This window comes from Megascapheus bottae, chromosome 16 (genome assembly GCF_031878675.1).
Source record: "Megascapheus bottae isolate mThoBot1 chromosome 16, mThoBot2.hap1, whole genome shotgun sequence".
Lineage (NCBI taxonomy): Eukaryota > Metazoa > Chordata > Mammalia > Rodentia > Geomyidae > Megascapheus > Megascapheus bottae.
The window spans coordinates 369973-387440 of NC_143524.1; the positions used below are offsets into that span (position 1 = coordinate 369973).

At 65.3% G+C, this 17468-nt stretch overlaps 3 protein-coding genes across 3 annotated transcripts; all 3 read right to left on the reverse strand.

The window, feature by feature from the left end:
• Positions 1 to 376: 376 nt before the first annotated feature.
• On the reverse strand, positions 377 to 3417 carry Irf7 (interferon regulatory factor 7). The gene is made up of 9 exons (XM_090348637.1): positions 3161 to 3417; positions 2915 to 3077; positions 2616 to 2829; positions 1850 to 1914; positions 1597 to 1774; positions 1322 to 1405; positions 840 to 1229; positions 646 to 764; positions 377 to 570 (listed from the first exon to the last, which is right to left on the reverse strand). The coding sequence occupies exons 1-9, from the start codon at positions 3178 to 3180 to the stop codon at positions 391 to 393; spliced, it is 1413 nt and encodes a 470-aa protein (XP_090204763.1). The 5' UTR covers positions 3181 to 3417; the 3' UTR covers positions 377 to 390.
• A 2369-nt stretch (positions 3418 to 5786) lies between these two features.
• Cdhr5 (cadherin related family member 5) lies at positions 5787 to 13184 on the reverse strand. Its single transcript, XM_090348638.1, has 15 exons — positions 13020 to 13184; positions 12765 to 12940; positions 12427 to 12477; positions 10492 to 10584; positions 10257 to 10358; positions 10068 to 10178; positions 9807 to 9977; positions 9179 to 9266; positions 9002 to 9102; positions 8720 to 8920; positions 8492 to 8605; positions 8321 to 8414; positions 7787 to 8143; positions 6418 to 6578; positions 5787 to 6298 (listed from the first exon to the last, which is right to left on the reverse strand). The coding sequence occupies exons 1-15, from the start codon at positions 13111 to 13113 to the stop codon at positions 5849 to 5851; spliced, it is 2364 nt and encodes a 787-aa protein (XP_090204764.1). The 5' UTR covers positions 13114 to 13184; the 3' UTR covers positions 5787 to 5848.
• Positions 13185 to 14970: 1786 nt separating this feature from the next.
• Positions 14971 to 16605, reverse strand: Sct (secretin). The gene is made up of 3 exons (XM_090348614.1): positions 16475 to 16605; positions 15536 to 15637; positions 14971 to 15067 (listed from the first exon to the last, which is right to left on the reverse strand). Exons 1-3 carry the CDS (start codon positions 16603 to 16605, stop codon positions 14971 to 14973), a joined length of 330 nt encoding a protein of 109 aa, XP_090204740.1.
• Between the last annotated feature and the right edge of the window lie 863 nt (positions 16606 to 17468).

The window sequence follows — 17468 nt, forward strand, 5'->3', positions numbered from 1 at the left end:
AAAGGAGCTCCTGCACAAGGCACTTAGCGGTAGCTTCTCGCCCCTCTGGTGTGCCCCTTTCCTTACCCTTTCTGATGGTTTTATGCTGCTTTCCAGGGGAAAGCTCTGCAGAGCTGAGCTGGTACAGGTACCCATGCCGCCCTCCCCAGTACTCCCGGGAAGAGCCACTTCCTCCTTGATGCCTGCCTCGTGTGCCGCTCCGGAGCCTGTGAAGGAGGCCAGCGGTGTGCGGGTGTGGGGTTGCTTCCCGAGGGGCCCGAGGAGGTTCTGTCAGGGAGGTGAGGTGAGGTGTGCGCCAGACCCAGCCACGTTGGCCAGTGTCACTAGAGAAGTGAACCTGACTGCCCTAATGGATGCCATTGCGTCATGACAGCACTGGTTCTGGTCTCTTTATTGAGGGGGGAGACAGGCTGGCTGAGGCCCGCTGTTCCAAGTCAGGAGGAAGTGCTCGATGTCCTCATAGAGGCTGTTGGTGCTGGACAGGCACAGGCTAAGGCTGCTGCTGTCCAGGGAGGACACACCCTCCCGTTGTACGCCCTCCACGTGTACCCGGCACAGCAGAGGCTCCAGCTGCAGGGAAGGGTGTCTCTAGTCTCTGGCAGCTGTCACCGGGTTGCCCGCCCCCACCCTCAGTGCAGGCCTTACCTTCACCAGAACCAGACTCTTTTCCTTGGGCCTTCTGGCAGACAGGTCCTGCCCAAAGCCCAGGTAGATGGTGTAGTGGGGGGAGCCTTGGCGCTGTCTTGCCCGGAACTCGCCCAGTTCTGCAGGAGGTGGCTCTAGTGAGCAAGTGGGCAGGGCACCACCGAGGACAGCCCCCAGAGCAGCACCCCACTGACCTCTGAAGAAGGTGCTAAAGTCGAAGATGGGTGTGTGGCAGTTGCGCTCCAGCAGCTGGGCTGGGGTGGAGGGGCCAGCAGAGCCCAGTGGGCTGCCCACCTCCCAGTACACCTTGCATTTGCCCATGCGCAAGGCCCACAGTGCCGGTCCCCGCAGCTCTAGCTGCAGGCCGGGGGCCACATGCTGCAGTAGTTCCTCTGTGTAGCGCAGCTGCTTCTGGTCAGGGAGCTCCGCAGGGCTGGGGAAGACCACTGGCTGGGTGTCTGTGGCCAGGGCAGCTGGGCCTGTGGGGTTGTACAGGAACACACAGCTGGGGTGCCCCACCACCGCCTGCAGCACTGTGCGGCCTTTGTACATGATGGTCACATCCAAGGCTCCTGGGCCGGGCTCTGTGGAGAGACTGAGCTGTGAGCAGAGTGTACCCTTCCTGGGCTATGCTCCGGAAGGAAGGCCAGAACGGTCTCACCCCAGGCCCTCTCACCTGTCGTCAGTGCTGGGTGCTGAGGCCCGGGGCTGGGGACAGCCTCCCTGATCGGTGCGGCACCAGGCTCCTCAGAAGGGTGTGCTGGGCCTAAGAACCACAGAGACGCTGCCTGGTGGTGACGAGATCCGCCCTCTCACGGTGTCCCAGCTTCCTAGCCCTGGTTTCTCCACATTTTGGTCAAGGGTCAACCGTGGCCTGCTGGCTCCTCCCCCAGGGCTCTGCCCTACCATACTCCTGCCCCATCTCCTTCAGAGAAGAGCCTGGCATCTCACCAGGAGCCTGTGTGGGCGCTGGGCTTCCTCCCAGTACAGCATCCAGCAGGTGGTCCTCCAGGAGACTCTGCTGCAGAACCTGGAGCAGGAGGTCCCCTGTGTCACTCTCCATGGTGGCCAGAGGGCTTGGGACTTGGGACTCAGCATCTCCTGTCAGGAATGGCCCTGGGGCCCCACCCTGCAAGGAAGAGCAGTTCAGATAAGCAGCTAGTCAGGCCTTGCACCTAGGGAGAGCTGGTGACTCAGACTGTACCTGTGCTAGTGGGACACCTCTGAAGGCCTCTTCTTCCCCGTGGTGGACGGCTGGGCTTTCGGAGACTGGCAGAAGACTGGCTGTGAATTTCTTTGCCTTTTTTTTTTTTTTTTTTTTGTGGGTCATGGGGCTTGAACTCTGGACCTGGGTGCTCAAGGCCATCACCCTACCCCTAAGCCACAGCCCCACTCCCCCCTCCTTTTATTTATTTATTTATTTATTGCCAGTCGTGGGCCTTGAACTCGGCCTGAGCACTGTCCTTGGACTTTCTCAAGGCTAGAGCTCTACCACTTGGGCCACAGCACCACTTCTGGCTTTTCTATGTATGTGGTACCAAGGAATCAAACCCGGGTCTTCATGCATGCTAGGCAAGCACTCTACCACTAGGCCAAACTCCCGGCCCTCCCCACTTTTTTTTTTTTTTTTTAGTGATTAATTGGAGATAAGAATCTATGGACTTTAGTGCCCAGGCTGGCTGTGAACCTTGATCTTCAGATCTCAGCCTCCTGAGTAGCTAGGATGACAGGCGGGAGCCTCCAAGCCCGGCTTGGCTGTGAATTTCTGAACCCCCCCCAGGGTTCTCAAGTTCCAGCACTCCTCCCCCAGTAACCAACTAGCACCTGGGCCTGGCTTGGAAGGACAAAAGAGCCCGAAGCTTCCCCAAGTCTTTACCAAGCCAGTCTCTAAAACTGTGAATGTGACACCCTGGAGACCGCAGGTCCTCTGCTGTTCTTCCTCCCTGGTCTAGCCCTCTCAGGTTCCTCACCTCTACACCCTGGCTCCGCACTGAGCATGTACACTTTGTGTGGGTCGACAGGGTCCCCAGAGTGGTCCTGCAGCAGTGTGAAGCGCCGTGTGCTGTGCAGTGCACAGCGGAAATTGGTTTTCCAGCCAGCACGCTCCACAGCCTCCGCTTCGGGGGAGGGCTGCCCACGTCCACTGCTGCCTGGTGGCCACCTGCCCCGGGCCACTGCCCAGGCCTGGTTAGGACAGAGAAGGTGGGCTGAGGAAAGGGTCCACAGGGCCCTGTGGACAAGTCTTCCATGGTGCAGGGCCGGCTCTCACCTTGAAGATGCGTGCGTCAGCCTCTCCAAGGTCCTTGCGGGCAAAGTGTTTCCAGGGCACACGGAAAACGGTGTGGGTGTCATCCAGCCACTGAAGCCCCTCGTAACGGCCACTGCTGACTTCACCCAGAAGCCATTCCCCAAACAGCACACGCTGGGGTCCTCTGCACACAAGGCCCCCAAACTCTGGTCAGGGCCTGCAGCAAGGCACACCCACTTCAGGAGGGGAGGACCGGGTCGCTCTCACCTGTCCTGAGCTGCAGCCATTGCTCCGTTCTGCAGGGACAGTCTGGAGGTCAGGGTGGGTCCTTAGCGTGAGAGATGTGGTCACCGGACCCCTCCTGGTATGGCCACAGCGGGTAGGGGGTCTTTGTGTGTTGGTTCAAGGGTCAGGTTATGGCCAGGTATCACAGGTGTGACCCGGGATGTTGCAGTGGAGGGTCACAGATGTGGACTGTGTACTTGCAGCCACCTACGTTGCCTATGTGTGGATCTGTGGCCAAGGTGGCTTCCAGCGTCCGGGCCTGGACGTGAGGTCGCAGGCAGGACCCTGTAGAGACAGCACAGTAAAGGCTGGGTGGGAGGGGCGGGCCTAGGCCAGGAAAGCGAAACCTCCACTCTGGAAACGAAACCTAAACGACAGCTGGGGGCGGGCGACAGCACCTTCCCGCGGTCCCAGAACCCACGCCACCGCTGCCACCGCTGCTGCCGCCCCGGCCCGACCCCAGGCCCCCGTCCCCACCCCAGGCCTTCCAGGAGCGGACCCCGCCTCCCCATGTCAATTACAGACCCACTCCCGGGCCCTCTGCCCTGGACTCTCTGACCCTTAGCACTGCCCCTGCCGGACCACTACCTATGCGGAGGACAAGAACTCCTCGTGGGCCCGAGCTGCCCCGCACACCCCGGTGTCCTACCTGGTGCCGGAACCGCCGGGGCGGGAAGTTTCAGCTCAGCAGGGGTGCTGGGTGCCCTTATACTGCCGGGGGGCCTGGGCGGGCCTTGGAGCCGGGAGGCCTCTGGTTGGCCCGCCCCGGGCCCGTCCCCAGCTAGATGGCCCCGCCCCGGGCCCGTCCCCAGCTGGATGGCCCCGACCCGGACCCATCCCCAGGACCCTGGCTGTCCCGCCCCGGGCCCGTCCCCAGCTGGCTGTCCCGCCCCGGGCCCGTCCCCAGCTGGATGGCCCCGCCCCGGACCCATCCCCAGGACCCTGGCTGTCCCGCCCCGGGCCCGTCCCCAGCTCGATGGCCCCGCCCCGGACCCATCCCCAGGACCCTGGCTGTGCCGCCCCGGGCCCGTCCCCAGCTGGATGGCCCCGCCCCGGACCCATCCCCAGGACCCTGGCTGTCCCGCCCCGGGCCCGTCCCCAGCTGGCTGACCCCGCCCCGGGCCCGTCCCCAGCTGGATGGCCCCGCCCCGGACCCATCCCCAGGACCCTGGCTGTCCCGCCCCGGGCCCGTCCCCAGCTGGATGGCCCCGCCCCGGGCCCGTCCCCAGCGCCCCGGCTGTCCCGCCCCAGCCTGTCCGCAGGGGCCTGGACGGTGCCCAAGAGAGGCAGATCTGCTCGGCTCAGCCAGGTGTCCCTTCGCTCTTTCTCAAGGAAGCGCCATCATCTATGTGCTATGTGCGAGGTACAGAGGCAAAACACCAGGCGTCCGCAAGGCGGACCAGACGAACCCGAGCAGGCGAGGTAATGGGAGGTGGAGAGGGAAGCAGGGCTGTGGGCTCGGCTTGTGTTACCGGAGAGCGGCTCGGACAGGAATAGTCACTCACCTAGTTAAAACTTTCAGAGGGAAACCCGTGGTGCCTTAGCTTTAAGGAAATGGTGGCCACCCACAGCGGGACGGGGGCAGAATGCGGAGCGAGTCCCGCGGGAGCTCCCGGAGGCGGAAGCCGCTGGACGTGTGGAGTGGCGCCCGCCCCAGGCCCTGGCCGGGAGAAGCGTCCCTGGGCTGGGTGGAGAAGCAGAGCTCTGCGGCGAGGGCGCCCATCCAGAGGTGGTCAGGAGAGGGACTCATGGTGGCCAGCGGAGGGCCGCTTCCAGACCTCAGGGCCGGGGAGTGGGGACCAGCGGCCAGACCCCTCAAAGGGAAGCCGAAGCAGCTGAAGGTGTGGGACCCCGCCCGCAGCACTGCCCCAGCTCCGCCCTCCCGCTGCCCCCTCCAACCCCAGCTCGGCCTCTCCAAGCCCAGCCCCGCCCAGCACTGCCCCGCTCCTCGCACATCTCCGCCTCTACGTGCACTGCCCACTCGGCGCACAGCCCCGCCCCCCATGCCCTGCCCCGCCCCCGGCAGGCCCAGCCCATCAACGCCCCACCCCCGCGCCAGCACGGCCCCGCCCCTCCATGACCAGCCCCGGCACTGCCACGCCCCTCCGTGGCCCCGTCCCCGACATGGCCCCGCCCCCACTCCCAACCCCCCCGTACTACCCCGCCCATCCACGTCCCGCCCCACCCCCGGCATGGCCCCGCCCCTCCGTGACCCCGCCCCCGGCATGGCCCCACCTCCTAACACGGCCCCGCCCCTGGAATGACCACACCCCTCCACTCCCAGCCCCGCCCCCGCCCATCAACGCCCCGCCCCCGCCACATCACGGCCCCGCCCCTGCACGACCGCGCCCCTCCGTGGCTACGCCCCCAACACGACTCCGCCACTCCCATGTCCAGCGCCCGGCAGGGCCAGGCCCCTCCACGCCCCATCCCCGTCCCTCTTCGCCTCATCCCCGCCCCTTCCACCCCGACCCCGCCCCTCCGTGGCCCCGCCCCCGGCACGACCACACCCCTCCAGTCCCAGCCCCGCCCCCCGTGGCCCCGCCCCCGTGGCCCCGCCCCGTCCCTCCGCCGGCCGGCGCCCTGGACTCGGGTTGGAGAGGCCGTCTTTATTGTGCTCAGGGAGGGACGCAGACCCCGGCTCCGCGCCCTGGGGGGCGGGGCGGGGGCCTAGATGTAGGTGTCCTTGCCGCCCGCCGGCCGCGCCCCGCCGCCCGCGTCCTCGTCGCCGCCGTCGCCGTCGTCGTCGTCGTCGTCGTCGTCGTCGTCGTCGCTGGCGCCGTCCGCCTCCGCGGCGGGCGTGTTGAGCACCACCACGTCCGCCTCCGCCCCGATGTCCTCCCCAAACCACACGGCCTTGTAGCCGCCCTCGGGCCGCCGCTCCTTGGTCAGGATGGATCTCACCTCGGCGGGGCTGTCTCCGGCGGGCGCGGGCGCGGGCGCGGGCGCGGGCGCGGGCGCCGCCGGGGCCGGGGCGGGGGGCTCCGGCCGGGGCCGCGCGGCGGGGGCCGGCGCCGCCTCGGGGGGCGCGGCGCGCGGCTCGGGGTCCGGGCTCGCGGCCCCGTCGGCCTCGTGGTCTTTGAGGAAGGCCTGGTTGTCAAAGCCTTGGGCCTGGGACTCCTGGGGGGCGCCCGGGACGGCGTCAGCCGGCGCGCCCCGCTCGCCCGCCCGGGCGTCCCCGCCGGGCCCCGCGCTCCGCGGCTCTGCCGCCCCACCCGTCCTGTGTCCCAGGGCCTCACCGCAGCTTTGCCGGAGCAGCAGTGGAGCCGGTGGCCGTAGTGCTTGTGGACCAGGATGACCAGGCCGATGAGGGCCAGCAGGAGCAGGGCGCCCAGCACGCCGCCCAGCACGGCCATGTCCGCCGAGGAGAAGCGCCCGGCCCCGCCCGGCCCGCCGACCCCTGCCGAGACAGCGTGGCCCTGCTGTTGAGAGGCCCTGCGCGGCGGGGGCCCCGAGGCTGAGCTCGGCCGGGCACTGGCCCGAGGCGGCTCTCTAGCACCCGGGCGCAGCCTCGCCTGGGCCTTTTCCCTGCGCGTGGTTCTGGGGACTGAACGCGGGGCGGGCGGGCTCGCCACCCCGGGACGACGCCCCCGGCCGCTGCGGCTGACCCTGGGGCCCAGGAAGGCCAGGCCTCCGCGGGAGGGAGCTCAGCCAGGGGGGCCCGCGGGGGCCCGCGGGGGCAGTGACCTCCCCCTTAGCTCAATATCCATGCTGGACCAAGCTGGATCTTAGCCCTCCCGGAAATCTGCATTTGGTGACCCCTGTTCTTCGGGATGGCTGGCAGTGCCTGGCTCCGCCGGCCCAGCCCCGTGGGGTGCTCCAGACAAGAGCAAGGCCGGCTCCCTACGAGACCCCCGGGCCTGTGCAGACACCCCAGGCCTCCTGGTAGGAAGGCATTTGGCTGGCACTCAGGGAAGGTGCTCGGCCGCGGCCTCATGGGGTGGGGACCCCTGGGTCTGTAAGTTGGTATTCTCAAGGGCGGGGTCTCACTGTGTCGCTCAGACTCTCTTGGCACTCCGGGCTGGGTTACCTCCCGCCTCAGACTCCCCAGAGGCTCCCCACAGAGGCACCCCACAACTGGCCTTGTGATCTCAGTCTCCACCCTGCTCTCACTGCAAAGACATTGCCCTTCTTAAAACTAACAGCTGTGCCCGTGCTGGGGGCTCACGCCTATAATCTTTGCTACTCAGGACGCTGAGATCTGAGGATGGCAGTTCAAAGCCAGCTCTGGCAGCAAAGTCTGTGAGACTCTCATTGCCAATAAATTAATCATAAAAAGCCAGGAGTGAGGGAAGTCGGGCTGTGGCTCAAGTGGGAGAGCACCAGCCTTGAACAAAAGGAGTTCAGGGACAGTGAGCACACAGGCCCCGAGTTCAAGCCCCAGGATGTGGGACAGAGATAGGACATCTGTGAGAAAAGGGGCTCATTGACTTTCAGATCTGGCTTCTGCCATAATTTCCTCAACTCAATATCTTAGAGCCCTGAGTGCATCTGTCTCAGACCTGAAAAGAGCCCCGGGGTTTCAGACCAGGCCAGCTCTGCTGAGCCCTGTGAATAACCAGGTTCTGAGTCAGGAGGGCAGCTCTAGAGCGATCAGGGTGGGACTACCTGAGGTTGGGGGGCTCCTGCTGGGATCAGGGCTCGTCGTTGTCTGAGAGATTCCTGGCTTCAGGGTCTGTGTCGAGCCCCCACCAGGGTAGACTGGCTGGAGGGAGGTGCTGGCTCCCACAGTGGGGTTAGTCTGCTGAGAGCCTCCCGGTTTGGGGGTCTGTGTTGAGCCCCCGCCAGGGTAGACTGGCTGGAGGGAGGTGCTGCCTCTCACAGTGGGGGGTGTTGGCTGAGAACTTCCTGGTTTGGGGGTCTGTGTCGAGCCCCCACTGGGCGTGGCTGGCTGGGGAGAGGTGCTGCCTCCCACAGTGGAGGGGGGCCTGGGTGTGGATGAGATGGGCGGCCTCAGAGTAGTACCTAAAGGTGGGTAAGGGCCAGAGATGGTTGGAGAGAGTCTCGGAGAGGGGCTGGGGGCTGGGGGACGCCCTTCCAGTGTCTGGGGAGGCAGGGCTGTAGTGGAGTCATCTCCCCCGCCGCAGCATGGCTGCTGGGGGGCGGGGAGCCTTGTCTTGCAAGCGGGACCTCGAGGCTCACCTGTGGAGGGTGTGGCAGGGAGCGGTGGCTCTGTCACCTGGATCTCAGCCACGGCGGTTGCCTTGGCCCCAGTCACGGTGTTGTGGGCCTCCACCTGGTGTGGGAAAGGGGCTTGGTCCTCCTGGGCCCTCCCCCCGCACTCAGAACCGCCCGGTGTCCCCCCACACACACCTCAGTGTAGGAGACTCCCACGTGCTGCAGAGCCGCAGTGGTCAGCACCATCTCCCCATCCATCTCGAAGTCTGAAGAGTTGGTGATTCGATACCTGATGGCCGAGTTGAGGCCCTAGACAAGGCTGCAATGAGTCCTAGTCCTGGGCTGACCCAGGCAGAGCCCGCAGACCCAGAGTCGGCTGGGCCGGTCGTCGGGCTTCTAGGCAGACTGGACAGGGCCACGTACCGGGAACTCGGGGTCTTCAGCCCAGATCCTCAGAAGCTGAGTGGGGACGGTGGCATCCTTGACTGCCACGCCAGCCCCTGAGCCAGACTCCACCACACCCCTGAAGGTGCTCTGGGGGAAGCGGGGTGAATTGCCCTCGGCTTCCCGGGCCTCCACCGTGGCCTGCGTTATGGAGTAGCGAGCGCCATCTTCCTGCTGGGCCTGGGGAGGGACGAGGAGGCGGCTCAGGGGGAGCAGGGGAGACCTGGCCGACCTGCCCCTCCATCCTGCCCCCCCACCCACCTTGATCAGCAAACTAAAGACGGCGGGGCCGGGGACACTCTTGGCCATGGTGAGGTTGCCAGAGTTGGCATCGATGGTGAATGTGCTGTCGTCGTCACCTCCTAGGAGAAGTCACGGTGGAGTTGGGCTGTGGAGCCCTCAGCTTTGGGCAGGGAGGGGGCTGGGTTTCCCACTCACCCACGATGTGGTAAATAATGCGCTGGTTGATGCCCTGATCACCGTCCACCGCGTAGATGGGCCCCGGGCGCAGAGTGAGGGGGTTTGGCTGAGGGGATGGGACACCACCGAGCTGGAGCTGACAGCCCAGTTCTGCCCCATGCTGCCCAAGAGGGCCTCAGACAGCTGCTTGGAGCCCGGGAGGGGAGGGCAGGGGCCGGGCCAGGTGCCCGGAGTAGAGCTGAAAACTCAGCCTGACTCCATGGCTCCTCCAGACCCCTTTCCCGGAGCCCATGTGGACCGCATGTGGGAAAGGAAGTCTGGCAGGACCTCAGAGCCTGCCTGTCCTTCACAGTGGATGCCCGCCCTGCCCCCCGGTGCCCCCGGCACCCGTGGTGACTGTCATACAGGCAGGAGAGCAGCTGTGCTCCCACCATCACCGGCTGCCCTCCGGTCCCCACATCCCGGCAGACACCACCCCCTCACCAGCCCTCACCAGCCCCTGGCCAGAAGCTAGCCGGCGTATGAAAGAAGTACGCTTGTCTCACACCCCAAACTGGCCACAGCTGCGGGTTCACAGCCTGAGCCGGGGGTCCCCCAGCTCTGGACCGGAGCCTGAGCCCGGGCGGCCCTCGAGTGGTTCTGTTACCAGCTTGTGTCCCACAGGGACCGTCCCGTGGTACTGGGCCGGAAGGCAGACGTAGCCGTCGGTGTAGGTGCAGGGCAGGAACCAGGGGGGCCGGAGGTCTGCCGGCAGGATGTTCAGGACCAGGGTGGCGGTGGCCGTGTGGCTGGGCTGCACACTGCTCTCCGGAGTGTCCTGTGAGGCCACACCCTCCACCTCAGGCCCCAGAGCGGCAAGAACAGGACCTCAGCCGTCCAGATCTTGGGTTGGACAGGACTTGCTCACCTGCACGATCAGCTCCAAGGTCATATTCTGTGCCCTGAGGTAATCCAGGGGCTGGACCAGCTTCAGCGCAGGGCGGTTTGCCCCCTCCAGGGAGAAGAAGGTGCTGGCACCCTAGGGAAGCAGAGAAGGAACAGCCTTAGCCCTGAGGAGCCGGGGCCTAGGACCAGGGGTAGAGTGGGCAGCACTGACCAGGGTCAGCTCCTGGAGGGAGTAGAACAAGGTGCTGTCACTGTCCTTATCTGTGGCCTGCAGTTCTGTTTCCGGAATGACCACAGAGCCCACCTTAGTGTCCTGGTAACAAAAGGAGTTGATCTGCTGGTGCCCAGGGCCTCAGTGGCCCCAGACCGGCGACAGTGCCCTCTCCTCCGCCACTGGCCCTCCCGTTCTGTGCCCGGAGCACCGGCTGTGGCTCTGTGAGTCTCACCTCCGTCACGTTCCACTGCTGGGCGGTGAAGGGGAACTCGGGGGCGTTGTCGTTGACGTCCAGAACCACCACCAGCACCCTCAGCTCCGTCATCTGCAGGGCAGCAGCAGCACGGCTGCCTTGGCCCTCAGGGCCCTCCAGGCCCCGCTCGGCTGCACTGTGCTCTAGTGCCCCCCACGCCCCCTCACGTCATTGCTTTCCTCCCCTGTGAGCTCCAGGCCTAGCGTGGACTCACAGACCTAAAGGAAGACTTGATGTGCAAGGCGGGGCACGGGCAGGAAGAGCAAGAATGCGAGTCCCACAGCCACCTCCAGCCAAGCGTCACATGTGGGAAGCAGCAGCACAACAGCAGGTCTGTGAGCGCCCGCTCCCCACTGTCCTCCCAGCTACTCAGGAGGCTGAGATCTGAGGGTCGAGGTTCAAAGCCAGCCCGGGCACTAAAGACCTTGAAATTCTTATCTCCAATAAATCACTAGAAAAGGAGAAGTGGGGCTGTGGCTCCAGGGGTAAGGCGGTAGCCTTGAGCTAAAGGGCTCAGAGACAGTGCCCAGGCCCAGAGTTCAAGCCCCATGATCCGCTAAATAAATAAATAAACAGCCAACCAAGAGGGTGAGGCCCTAAATTCAAGCCCCACTACTGACTCTCTCTCTCTCTCTCTCTCTCTCTCTCTCTCTCTCTCTCTCTCTCTCTCTCTCTCTCTCCCTCCCTCTCTCTCTCTCTCTCTCTCTCTCTCTCTCTCTCTCTCTCTCTCTTTCTCTATCTCTCTCTCTCTCTCTCTCACACACACACACACACACGCATGTGTTTTGTCAACCAAGACACCTCTGGATGACACAGTGTGGGGACAGGACCACTGAGGACACAGGACTGAGGACTGGTCCTTGGCAGAAGGCTCAGCAGCGAGGGAGGCTGTGGCAGGTCAGGACAAGTGACCTGTGGGGTCCACGCAGCACAGAGCAGGAGGCTCAGGAATCCCCTCAGGACCCACACAGGAGAGAAAAACAAGTGGCCCAGGCCAGGCTCTGCACACCTAGGCTCACCCACCTTGACCACAAGGTTTACTTTCTTAGTAAGAAAGAAGCCAGAAGCGGGCCCCTGGTGGCTCAAGCTACTCAGGAGGCTGAGATCTGAGGATTGAGGGTCAAAGCCAGCAGGGCAGGAAAGTCCATGAGACTCTTATCTCTAATTACCAGAAAAGCAGAAGTGGCACTGTGGCTCCAGGTGGGAGAGTGCTAAACCTTGAACAAAAAGCTGAGGGACGCCATCCAGACCCTGAGTTCAAGGCCCATGACCACCGCCCCCACCCCCACCCAAAATGAGCCAGGAAATTCTGGAAAGGTTGAGCAAGGCTTGGATTCTGGGGACTGGGGATTGGGCTGCACACCACAGGAAGAGAGGGTCGATGTGGGCCAGGGGGAAGGGAGCAGCTCCAGAAAGGAGACTGGTGGCTGAGGTCTGTTGGGATGTGGGGATGGGATGGGTGGGTATGGGACCCTGAGGAGGGAGGGGAGGAAAGGGAGGCAAGAATGGAGGTGGGTTGGCCAGGAGCATGGCCTAGTAGCGGTGTGTTCACCTAGCGGGCACAAAGCCCTGGGTTCCCTTCCTTGGTACCATACACACAAAAAGCCAGCAGTGGAGCTGCAGCTCAAGAGGTGGAGCGCTAGCCTTGAGAAAGCCCAAGGCCGGAGCCCAGGCCCTGAGTTCAAGCTCCAGGACTGGCCAAAAAAAAAGAACGGTGGCAGGCCAAAGTGGCTGGTCCTGGGTACCCGGTGAGGTGAGGAGCAAGGCTCAGGGCCGGCGGCTGAGCCTTCCCTGGCCAGGGCAGAGTCTGGGTCAGGGAAGGGTGGGTGTGGCCACAGGGCCAACATTGGGCGACCCTGAGCCAGAGCACTGAGGAGCAGCCGTGGGGTGCCCTGGGACAGAGGGCAGACTCACCACTGTGCTTCCACTTTTGCACGCTATGTGTGCCTGCAGCGTTCGGCTCTCCTGGGAGGCAGAGGGTTCAGAGTCAGCCCATCTCAGCGACTGTCTCCATCCCACCAGCACAGGGGTCCCTTGGGTCCCAGCTCTGGGGACAGCAGGCACCTGGAAGCTTTGTCCCTAATGCCCCACCCCCAGAGCCAACTTGGCCAAGCACTGACCCAAAGGGCCCTCGCTGCCCGAGGGCAGCGGGTGCCAAAGGGCACAGAGTCCTTATTTCTGCACGTATGGATTTTTCGAGGGAATGGGGCCCCTAGGGGCCACCCCCCCCCGCCCCAGCCTGCTGGCCGTACCTCATAATCCAGACTTGTATTGAGAAACAGCTGGTCCCCAACGATCTCAAAGGCGGAGGCGGGGGAGGAGCTGGTGAGCTCCGCATGCTGACCCTCGGGGACAGTGAAGCTTGCCAGGGGCCCGGCAATAACTGTGTTTTCTTCAAACTGGAATTCGGTTTGGTTCAGGGAGCAGACTGGAGGGTTGGAGAGAAGCAGCTGATGCCACCGAGCCCACCCCACCCGCTCACCGCCACCCCCCGGACCGGCACGCACCTGTGGCCTGGGCCACAGCCCCGGGGGCTGGGCCCAGCAGAGCTAAGAGCAGGGGCAGCAGGAGGGCAGGCCCCGGAGGAGCCAGTGCGCCCATCTTGGTGCCCGTCACTGGCAGAAGAGTCCGGCCCCTCTGCCTTTGTCCCTTGCTGGTGCAGTTCCTTCCTTGGTGACCTTCGCCCTGCTGGGCTCCTCCCACTTTATGATTCTTTACAACTGGCCCTCTATCAAGGGGGACTCCGCTGGCCGGCTGGGAGCAGGAGGGCACAGGTCATCATTCTTCCTGAGGACATGCGAGGCTCAGCCCAGACACAGCTGAAAGGGCCCGGTGGGGGCCTTAGGTGGGTTGGGAGGCTGTGCTGGCCAAGACTGGGGATGGAAGTGACAGGCAGCAGGCAGAGCAGGCAGGGTTGGGGGGGCAGAGCTTACCTTGGGCTGGAGGATGAGGGGGGTTAGGCCGGGGTTCCAGGCTGGACAGAGCTAGGAAAGCTGGGCAGGGATGGGGGGGCAGCGAGATGGGATAGGGCTGGGTGGGGCCGAGCCCTCCCCTTAGAGGGGCCTTTGAGGAGAATTCCTGGGGCTCCTGCCTGTCCAGGAAGTGTACCAGCAACCTGGGGTACAGAACCGGGGTACAGGGATGAGGTGCAGGCAACGCCTTCTGCAGTGGCTTGGAGCTGGGGCCCAGGAGAAGGCAAGGCGCTGGCTGGGTGAGTTCTGCCCGGGCAGCCTCTGCCCTGCCTCTGCCCTTGTTGGACCTCAATCCTCTCTCTCTGAGCTGGGGAGAGATCCCTGAAAGGATCAGGAAGGCTCGAGGGGCTGCTGAGGTAGGGCTGTGAGTGTGTGTGAGTGTGTGTGTGTGAGTGTGTGTGAGTGTGTGTGAGTGAGTGTGTGAGTGTGAGTGTGTATGAGTGTGAGTGTGAGTGTGTGAATGTGTGTGTGAGTGTGTGAGTGTGAGTGTGTATGAGTGTGAGTGTGAGTGTGTGAATGTGTGTGTGAGTGTGTGTGTGAGTGTGTGAATGTGTGAGTGTGTATGAGTGTGAGTGTGAGTGTGTGAATGTGTGTGAGTGTGTGTGTGAGTGTGTGAATGTGTGAGTGTGTATGAGTGTGAGTGTGAGTGTGTGAATGTGTGAGTGTGTATGAGTGTGTGTGTGAGTGTGTGAGTGTGTGTGAGTGTGAGTGTGTGTGAATGTGAGTGTGTGTGTGTGCCTTTGGCTTTTCCCTAAGGATACTGAGCTGGGCTCCAGTCCCAGCCCTGCAGGGCAACCAAAAGCCACGTGTGGTCCATGCACTGAGACCTGGGTCCGGGCCGTCAAGACGTCCGTCAGGGCTGGGAGTGCGGCCCCGTGGTAGAGGGCTTGGCCCAGCAGGCCTGGGGCCCTGGGTTCCCTTCCTCGAAAAAGCCCAAAACGGTGCTGTAGCTCAAGTGGTGGAGCACTGGCCTTGAGCAAAAGAGTCTCCGGGACAGAGCCCAGGACCGGCTGGGGGAGCCCCTCCTCTTCCAGGTGGCCTCTGGGGTAGGAGCTGGGGGTGGGCAGGTCACTGAGGGTCGGGAGGGTGGAGGGCCCGTGGTGGGCTCCCAGGCCGCCCTCCGCGGGCAGCCGGACAGTGCGGGGATTCCCCGGCTTCATGAGATGGCACACACTGGACTGAGAACAGGGTCTGGGTTTCTCCTTTATTTGAAGGTGTCAAGTACAGCGCTCCCCCTTCCCCTCTCCATCGCAGCTCCCCAGCTCCTGGGTCTTCTGCTTCCTTCCTCAGCTGGGCTGCCACCTTGCTTCAGTCCACTCGAAAGCCGTGGCCCCAGGCCTGGGGCCAGAAGGCTGCCAGGGAGACCTGGCCTGGTCCAGGGCGGCCTGCAGCAAGGAGCCATGGGGGTCTCGGCCTTACCAGAAGCCCCTCCCAGCTCCCCTGCTCCGAGAGCCCGGCAGCAGCACTGGGGGGGGGATTCCCGCGCTCACCAGGCCCGCAAGGCCGGCTCGTAGGACAACCGCAGGCAGAGCTGGCCCTCCGCGGGCTGGGGCCAGGCTGTACCGTTCTCTGCTTCCTGGTCGCTGCCCCCCACCCCAGATCAGAATTAGTCCTGGAAGGGGGGGTTCAGCGCACCTGTACCTCCCCCAGGCCCTGCCTCCCCCCAGGCCCATCCCCCCCAGGCCCTGCCTAGCCTCCAGGCCCATCCCCCCCAGGCCCTGCCTAGCCTCCAGGCCCATCCCCCCCAGGCCCTGCCTAGCCTCCAGGCCCGTCCTCCTCAGGCCCGTCCTCCCCAGGCCCATCCCCCCCAGGCCCGTCCTCCCCAGGCCCGTCCTCCCCCCAGACCCATCCTCCCCCCAGGCCCGTCCTCCCCCCAGGCCCCTCCCCCCAGGCCCATCCCCCCCAGGCCCTGCCTCCCCTCCAGACCCGTCCTCCTCCCAGGCCCGTCCTCCCCCCAGGCCCGTCCTCCTCCCAGGCCCGTCCCCCCTCCAGACCCGTCCTCCCCCCCAGGCCCGTCCCCCCCAGGCCCATCCCCCCAGGCCCGGCCTCACCTGCGCTTCCCCACCAAGCCCTGCAGCAGCCGCTGAAGACTGGCGCTGTCCCGCAGGCGGCTGAGCTCGCTGGTGAACGTCCCATCCGAGTGCCGCTGAGCCCTGCGAGGGGCGGGGCGGGTGGGGCCGAGGGTGGAGTCTGCCCAGGCAGCCCAGGAGCTCAGGGAGCATGAGGGGAGGACCAGGGGGGAGGACGGGATAGACGGGGAGGATAGGGAGGACGGGGTGGATGGGGAGGGCAGGGAGGACGGGGTGGATGGGGAGGGCAGGGAGGACGGGGTGGATGGGGAGGATAGGGAGGATGGGGTGGATGGGGAGGACAGGGAGGATGGGATGGATGGGGAGGACAGGGAGGATGGGATGGATGGGGTGATGGGGAGGACGGGGTGGATGGGGAGGATAGGGAGGACGGGGTGGATGGGGAGGACAGGGAGGATGGGATGGATGGGGAGGATAGGGAGGATGGGATGGATGGGGAGGATAGGGAGGACGGGGTGGATGGGGAGGATGGGGTGGATGGGATGGATGGGGAGGACAGGGAGGATGGGATGGATGGGGAGGACAGGGAGGACGGGGTGGATGGGGAGGACAGGGAGGACGGGGTGGATGGGGAGGATGGGGTGGATGGGGAGGACGGGGTGGATGGGGAGGACAGGGAGGATGGGATGGATAGGGAGGACAGGGAGGACGGGGTGGATGGGGAGGAGGATGGGGAGGACGAGGAGGACAGGATGGACGGGATGGACGAGGAGGAGGATGGGGAGGATGAGGAGGTTGGGATGGATGGGATGGACGGGGAGGAGGATGAGAAGCACGGGGAGGAGGACTGAGAGGAGGACCGGGAGGAGCACGGGGAGGAGGACCGGGAGGAGCACGAGGAGGAGCACGGGGAGGAGGACCGGGAGGAGCACGGGGAGGAGCACGGGAGCGGGGTCTCACCGGGGCAGCGCGGGCAGCGCGGCGGAGCCCGTGAGCAGCAGCAGCATCATCAGCAGCAGCGGCAGCAGCGGCGGCCGGGATGGCAGCCGGGATGACCGCGGGGAGGAGGACGACGGCGGCGGCAGGGCCATGGCGGCACCGCGGCCCGGGCGCCCAGCCGCGGCCCTTTATACCCCGGCCCGGCCCGGCCCCGGGCGCCGCCTTGGCTCCGCGCCGCCCGCCGCGCCCGCCGCCCGCCGCCCCTCCGCGAAGGTCAGGGCCGCCCGCCCAGCTGTCGTCCGGAGGAGCCCGCGCCGAGCCGGCGCCCCTGGCTGGGTGCACAACGGGGGAGGGGGGAGGGAGGGGAGGGAGGGGAGGGAGGGGGGAGGGAGGGGAGGGGGGACCTGGTGGGGTGGGGTGGGGGTCCTGGGGATGGTGGGGTGGGGAGTCCTGGAGATGGTGGGGTGGGAGTCCTGGGGATGGTGGGTGGGGAGTCCTGGGGATGGTGGGGTGGGGTTCCTGGAGATGGTGGGGTGGGGGTCCTGGAGATGGTGGGTGGGAGTCCTGGAGATGGTGGGGTGTGGAGTCCTGGGGATGGTGGGGTGGGGAGTCCTGGAGATGGTGGGGTGGGAGTCCTGGGGATGGTGGGGTGTGGAGTCCTGGGGATGGTGGGGTGGGGAGTCCTGGAGATGGTGGGGTGGGGAGTCCTGGGGATGGTGGGTGGGGAGTCCTGGGGATGGTGGGGTGGGGTTCCTGGAGATGGTGGGGTGGGGGTCCTGGAGATGGTGGGGTGGGGGTCCTGGAGATGGTGGGGTGGGGGTCCTGGAGATGGTGGGGTGGGGAGTCCTGGGGATGGTGGGGTGGGAGTCCTGGAGATGGTGGGGTGGGGAGTCCTGGAGATGGTGGGTGGGAGTCCTGGAGATGGTGGGGTGTGGAGTCCTGGAGATGGTGGGGTGTGGAGTCCTGGAGATGGTGGGGTGGGAGTCCTGGAGATGGTGGGGTGGGGAGTCCTGGA

What these genes read in the sequence shown, in the direction of transcription:
- Irf7 (XM_090348637.1), bottom strand. Translation starts at nt 3,180, where the DNA reads ATGGCTGCAGCTCAGGACAG. An exon ending in TGCGGAGCCAGGGTGTAGAG is followed by an intron (nt 1,915 to 2,615) that starts GTGAGGAACCTG and finishes GTCTTCTGCCAG; the next exon opens with TCTCCGAAAGCCCAGCCGTC. An exon ending in GCACCCAGCACTGACGACAG is followed by an intron (nt 1,230 to 1,321) that starts GTGAGAGGGCCT and finishes GTCTCTCCACAG; the next exon opens with AGCCCGGCCCAGGAGCCTTG.
- Sct (XM_090348614.1), bottom strand. Translation starts at nt 16,605, where the DNA reads ATGGCCCTGCCGCCGCCGTCGTCCTCCTCCCCGCGGTCATCCCGGCTG. An exon ending in GCGCTGCCCGCGCTGCCCCG is followed by an intron (nt 15,638 to 16,474) that starts GTGAGACCCCGC and finishes CGCCCCTCGCAG; the next exon opens with GGCTCAGCGGCACTCGGATG. An exon ending in GGCTTGGTGGGGAAGCGCAG is followed by an intron (nt 15,068 to 15,535) that starts GTGAGGCCGGGC and finishes GGTGGGGGGCAG; the next exon opens with CGACCAGGAAGCAGAGAACG.
- Cdhr5 (XM_090348638.1), bottom strand. Translation starts at nt 13,113, where the DNA reads ATGGGCGCACTGGCTCCTCCGGGGCCTGCCCTCCTGCTGCCCCTGCTC. An exon ending in TGGGAGTCTCCTACACTGAG is followed by an intron (nt 8,415 to 8,491) that starts GTGTGTGTGGGG and finishes TTCCCACACCAG; the next exon opens with GTGGAGGCCCACAACACCGT. An exon ending in CCCTGCCACACCCTCCACAG is followed by an intron (nt 8,144 to 8,320) that starts GTGAGCCTCGAG and finishes ACCCACCTTTAG; the next exon opens with GTACTACTCTGAGGCCGCCC.